We start from the raw sequence: 6000 nt of genomic DNA on the forward strand, positions 1-6000 counted from the left end.
CCTGACGTCACGGTCAACGGCCAGACATGCGCGCCGCGTGCAAAACTCCGCCTACATCTACGCTCAGCTCAGTACGGACCAATGAAATTGACAATTTTACCATCTAACCAATCCCGTAATTAATAACGGTTTTCTACTCGTTAAACCGTCCGTTTCCACGAGAAAGTGATCCAGATGATCCAGATTCTTTTTCCACTGTCCGTTCCCGCGCTGCCGCCGGTTTTTCCGTAGCGGTTGTGCCGCCCGCTTTTCAAATGCTACTGTGCCGGCTGACTGCCGTAGCAACAGTAGTGGTGCTCTACTCCAGTTTGGAGGAGTCTGATCTGTCTTTTCCCGTGCGCCCCTTTTAGCGCTTCGCCGCTTGTGGCCCACGGCTTAGGATTCGCTGAATCCTTGCCGAGTATCATGACACCAGTGTAGGTCTTCGCTGAAGACTCTACACCGAGGAACACTGACGACTGAACTCTTGCACTCTTGCACAGCAGTGGAACAGCACAGGTCTTCGCTGAAGACACTGTACCGAAAACCAAAGCTGGAAAATCCACGTCAGATGAGGCCGTTCACCGCTTGTGGTGTGCGCTTTGCTTTTCGAAGGACCTGTGCTTTACTGGTCGGAAATCGCATCAAATAACAGGCCAACTTTGCCTGACACAAATCAAATCAAATCAGAGAACCGCTGTCGGCTCTGCTACCATCTAATGCTAGATCCAACTGTGATCCAGATACGGAGACCTAAACGGAATAGATCCCGTGGAGTGAGCTATGCGATTAGTATAGCGAACTACGCGTAATCACGAAACGTCGCACCGCTAATAGCTGACTTTTAATTAATTGAAAATTCCGACAACAGAAAATCAATAATGATCGGCGCAGCTCGATCGTAAAGCGTGGAGCCCATTCAACAGTGTGTAACACTGTGCAGCACGTGCTATGCCGCGCCCACTAACACAACTCAAGCCAATCAGAAGAGACACAACACAGACACGTAATCCAGTGGCGTAGCGTTGCGGACGTGAACGCTAGTGAACCCCCGCTCACAAGTCAAACAATTCCCGGAATTCAGCTGGCGATCAAGGAAATCCGAACAGATCTGCACCAGCTGCGGAACGTCGTATTTGTCAGCGCACACCATGGTTTCGATGACGTTGTCGGTACTGAGACTGTCCACGGCATCGGTATACAGGAAACTGCAAGGCACAGATTTAAATTTGGCTTAACCGAGCAGTTACACAGCAAACAAAGGTAACTCGAAAAGGCCCCAATGGAAAGCCTCCATGACAGTTCCTGAGATAGGTTTGCAATTATACGAAACCTTCTACGAATAGAATGATTATTTAGTTAATCAAATCAGTTATGAAAAAGTTTTTTTCAAAATTTGATCAACGGAACGGCATTAAATGGAAAACTTCAGACACTAAATATATAGAAAGCAATCAGTAATGATAAACTATTTTCGTGCACCATCTCTGCGATAAGAGGAAGAACTCTTCTACAAACATGGCAAAATGTTTAGTTTTCCCGTTTCTTTCAATTTGCATTCTCATCAAACAACCTGGCCCCACTGAAAACTAAAGGATTTCTACCATATAAGTACCTGAGCATATTGGCAAATGCATCTGGATGAATGTCCGCAATGTTGATGGCACCTTCACATTTTTCTGGCAGACTCCCATAGAACATCGTATGGAACACAGCGCTGCGAATGCACAAGACGAACCTACAATCAGCCTTCACGCTCAAAAAGTCCTGACGAAATGGTGAAATGCAGGAAGATGGCAAATAAGCAAAAATCGTTCGAAGGTTCAAAACATTGCCCAAGTGATTCGAATCTGCTTTCCACTTACTTGTGTGCGGGAAAGATCTTCACTGTGCCAAAGTCACGTCCCACTGCGAAGCTAACATCACTGAGTTTTCCAGTGAGAAATGCCTGCTTCACGAAATCCGCAATTTGGCCAGTGTTCGGATCTGGCACTCCGTTTCCAGGAACCGTCGATGATGTTGCTTTCAGGGACATGGCTGCGTATTATAATCAGCAGGTTACGGATCACTCAAACGTGGGAAATTGTGGAGAATACAGAGTAAAATACAAAGCTACGGTTCTACAAAGCAAATTATAGGAAAACCAAAAGACCATCGAGTGACGGTCGAAGTGAGAAACGTTTGAATAGTTCGTGTAACTTGTATTCTCGTTGAACGACGTAGATCCAATTGTTCAAGAAGCACCACCCGTGGGTGGAAGGTACGGCTGATGAGCCACCCATCCGGAGGCCACATATGTAGGAACAGATTTGAAGATTTAAAATTGTTTCGCTGTTAGCTGGTTACTACACTCGTTTTCTAAAAATTTAAGACTCCATTGACATTTTTAGTTGGTGTCACCAACTAAAAATTGGTTGCCCTTGTATCGATTGGTTGCCCTTGTTGACGGTCGGCTCCCTTGCCTCCCCGCCCGACACTCCCGCTGGTCAACCCCTTCAGCGAGCGGTCTTTTCTGTAGCCGATTCCACACGACAACTCCGCAACTCTTACCGTTAGTAACGGTGCTGGGTGCATGCCATAACTACGTGTAGATTCAGTGGCTGGGATACATTCAGGACTCTGCCGACTGCGGAGTCTCGGGTAGTCTGGACAAAAGCCGTTGGTACGCGGTAGAAGTCAAAACGTCAGACCTGCAGAAATAAATTTGAAGGTCGGTTTCACAGGTATTACATTTTTCTTACGTTTCCTTGAACGGTCCTATGCAGACGTAAGCGACCGCCTGTTCCGGTCAAGAGCAATGCAAACACTGCATTTTTACAGCGATTCCATTGGCGTTTTCAGTTGGTCCGATAAGAAAACGATGTGCTGTTAAACGTCTCTTAACTATTATTAATTGGGAAAGCTTGAAATCCCTTGTTACAGTGTTGCATGAAGAGTTAAATGTATTATTTTGCTGTGAACTGCAGAATCTGTGATCATTTTTATGTGGGGCTACAACACGCCGACAAAAACAGCGGAGAACATGAATGTGGCCGACTTGTACTGTTTCGATCCGCTGACATCCAGCATTTATAGCGTGCCGGGCGCCGTTCCGCCACATTTGGGGTGGTCCTATCCTGTATATGGTGAAAGACGGTCAACTGCGAGTCTAGGTGTTGGCGGATGCGGTTGGTCAAGACTCAAGAGGACCCCTGCCGTCTGTACAGGTAAAATGCCGGCGTGGATCAGTGGACGAATGTGGGTAAATTTCCTGCCCGAGAAGCCAGAATGGCCGGAATTGACGATCGTATCTTCGTACTGGAAGCCGACCGGGAGGTGTATGCTTTCGGCGAAGAACATCGCCATTTAATCGCGAAAGCCAAGATGCCGACTCAACTGCATGGCAGTGCAACCGTTGCGTATCACGGCCGGTTGTATTTGTTTGTGGGAAGAGCTGGCCTTCCCGCAATGGAAGCTACCGGAAAAAAAGCCCACTGGATTCTTGAAAGATTTTGAAAGAAAGAATCTGCAAAAAATGTGGTGCAGAGAATAACAGAATCTGCATGTCTGAAAGCCGGGACGTTCAAATACTGTACGTACAACTGTACAAGCGGTATCGACTTACACGCTATCAGCCAATCAGAGACGGTGCTATACAGTAGTGATTTCCAAAGCAGCTGTGACGCTTTGAGCGCCAAAGTTTGGAGTTTTGCGAGCAGTATCTAAAAGTTCCAGATTTTACACATGGTAAATTTTACTATTAATACACCGTCCCCTTTTTGATTTTCGAACTTTTCCAAAATTTCCGTTTAAAGTTGTTGTCTTCCGAGTCCTGAAACAGCACTCGGTGTGTTTTTTCAGCTGCGATTTCCGAAGGCTAACCTTATCCAGACTGCAACGCCGTCGCCTACTCGGACCGTCGGACGGAGACTATCAAGCCCACCCACTGTTGTCTTTCCCGCCTGCACCGCAATGGCCTCCACAAATGTAACATCATCGACCGCTTCCCAACAAGACGGACGGACGGGCGGCAGCGTCGCCACCTGCATGCAGCAAGCATTGACCAGCGGCGATTTCAGCGATGTGCAGTTTGCCGTGGGGGGCAACTTTGGCCCAGCGAAGATCTTCAATGCTCACAAGTAATGCTCCACTCATCCATCGCTTGCTTGAGTATTTTTCAAGATTTTGATTCTGTTTCTGTTGATTCTGTTTCTGTTGTATTTGTAGGAATTTTTTTAGTATGCGCAGCCCTGTGTTTCGCACCATGTTCTATGGAAGCATGCCCGAAACTCGCCAAGCTCCCATCGAGATTCCGGATTTTATTCCCGAAGCGTTCGCTAACTTGCTCAGGTACTTAGTAGCTAGCATTTATTTCGGACTATTCGGTGTTGTATTGCTGTTGTATTGTACGTGCGCGCTTTTCAGCTTTATGTACACGGATAAAGTGGAGAACCTGAACACCGACAACGTCATCCTCACGATGAACTGCGCTGACAAGTATGATTTTGCGCCGTTGGTCCGGGTTTGTCTGGAGATGATCCACAGCCAGCTGAGCGCCGCCAACTGTTTGCCCGTCCTGGAACAGGTGCGTACTTGTAAGTTCCTGTAACACAACAGTAGATAGAGAAAAGATGAGCGTCTTGCATGACAACCAGGAAGTTGCAGGCACTCCATTGGCATGCGGGCGCTGTCGCGGAGAAGTGCTTTAGTTTGTTGGATAAGGAAAGCAGCGCGGTCCTGAAGTCGAAAGAGTTCACGGCGATCAGTCAGGGTACGCTGCAGGTTATTCTGCAGCGTAATACGCTGTCTGTTGTGGAACATGCCATTTACTTGGCTGTTGAACGGTAAGTATATACATACTGTACTAAGTATGTACATGGATATCTCTTGCCCTTGAAACTTCCAACTTTGATAGCGTGCCAATTTGCTGGTTTTGTTGTGCGGCTGGGGAACTTGTGCCGATACCTGAAGGAGTTTAGTGGGAGGTGTGCTTGGTCTGAGTTTTTATCATTAAGCATGGTTGCAGATGGGCTACCGAAGCCTGCCGTCGCAACGACTTGGAGCCGTCCGCTGTCCATCGTCGCCAAATGCTGGGAGATGCCTTGTACCTGGTTCGGTTTCCGTTGCTGAGTGGTGCGGAGCTGGCTGACGGTCCGGCCAAGGTTAGGTTCAATTATATTTAATTTCTCCCGACGTCTTGTACAGTAATCTACGTGCAGCGCAAAGCTTGTGCATACTTGTGTTCTTCTCCTGGCAGAGCGGCCTGCTGACCGAGTCCGAGCTTCTGAACATCTTCCTGTACCAGAATGCCGCGGTGAAACCCTCACTGCCATTTCCCACGGAATGTCGTGAAAATCAAAATGGCCTGGTATCAACCGATTTTCAAGTGGGCGATGAAGTGTTCGTTAAGCGCGTAATTTCCCGAACCTGTTATGGTAACGGTGAAATTCTGTCCACGGCGTACGGCTGGAAGTCAGCCGTCATTACTGGCATGCGTCAATCGAAATTGGCATTTACGTGGCGCAAAAGTGGCCGGGAAGGCATCGCAGCGCCAAAAGATGTCATCCGCGTCGAGGATGTTACGATCAGCGATGAGTCTTTGCAAGAAAACAAACGGTTCAAAGGATACAAACCTGGCAAAGGGATGTATTTCTACGTCTATAATGAAGATAATGATTAGTCAACACTGTATTTTCTGGGCTTGATGTCTGACTTATCGGGCGTAATTTGCAGAAGCAGGTGTGATGTTTACTGTTTTTTTTGAAACGACAATTATTGTACTAATACGGTATTCCTGAAATTTTCTTATAAAGTTTGAAGTGCCTTTATTATTGAAAGAGAGTTTGTTGATATGTGGATTGCAACTGTTAAGTGAGCAGCAACCAATGCCAACCATAGCCGCTGAAAATCGCCATAACACAGAAATTTCCGGATGGTATTGTGATGTTCGCACACGACGGTGTTTGGTATATAAAGGCCGAGCGTGGCGCATTGGTAGTGTCGCGAAGTGGAGCAGCTCTCGCGGCGTTTGCCTGAAGAAAA

The 6000-nt window shown here is 47.2% G+C and overlaps 2 protein-coding genes across 2 annotated transcripts; one reads left to right on the top strand and one right to left on the bottom strand.

Moving 5' to 3' along the window:
* Positions 1-898: 898 nt before the first annotated feature.
* LOC129595310 (BTB/POZ domain-containing protein 3-like) lies at positions 899-2144 on the bottom strand. The gene is made up of 3 exons (XM_055492268.1): positions 1845-2144; positions 1595-1717; positions 899-1187 (listed from the first exon to the last, which is right to left on the bottom strand). The coding sequence occupies exons 1-3, from the start codon at positions 2012-2014 to the stop codon at positions 962-964; spliced, it is 519 nt and encodes a 172-aa protein (XP_055348243.1). The 5' UTR covers positions 2015-2144; the 3' UTR covers positions 899-961.
* Positions 2145-4387: 2243 nt separating this feature from the next.
* Positions 4388-5638, top strand: LOC129595306 (BTB/POZ domain-containing protein 6-A-like). The gene is made up of 4 exons (XM_055492263.1): positions 4388-4543; positions 4624-4802; positions 4985-5120; positions 5216-5638. Exons 1-4 carry the CDS (start codon positions 4388-4390, stop codon positions 5636-5638), a joined length of 894 nt encoding a protein of 297 aa, XP_055348238.1.
* The last annotated feature ends 362 nt before the right edge of the window (positions 5639-6000 follow it).

The sequence above is a fragment of the Paramacrobiotus metropolitanus genome, unplaced genomic scaffold (genome assembly GCF_019649055.1).
Source record: "Paramacrobiotus metropolitanus isolate TYO unplaced genomic scaffold, Prichtersi_v1.0 Parri_scaffold0000076, whole genome shotgun sequence".
In the NCBI taxonomy this organism is placed as follows: domain Eukaryota; kingdom Metazoa; phylum Tardigrada; class Eutardigrada; order Parachela; family Macrobiotidae; genus Paramacrobiotus; species Paramacrobiotus metropolitanus.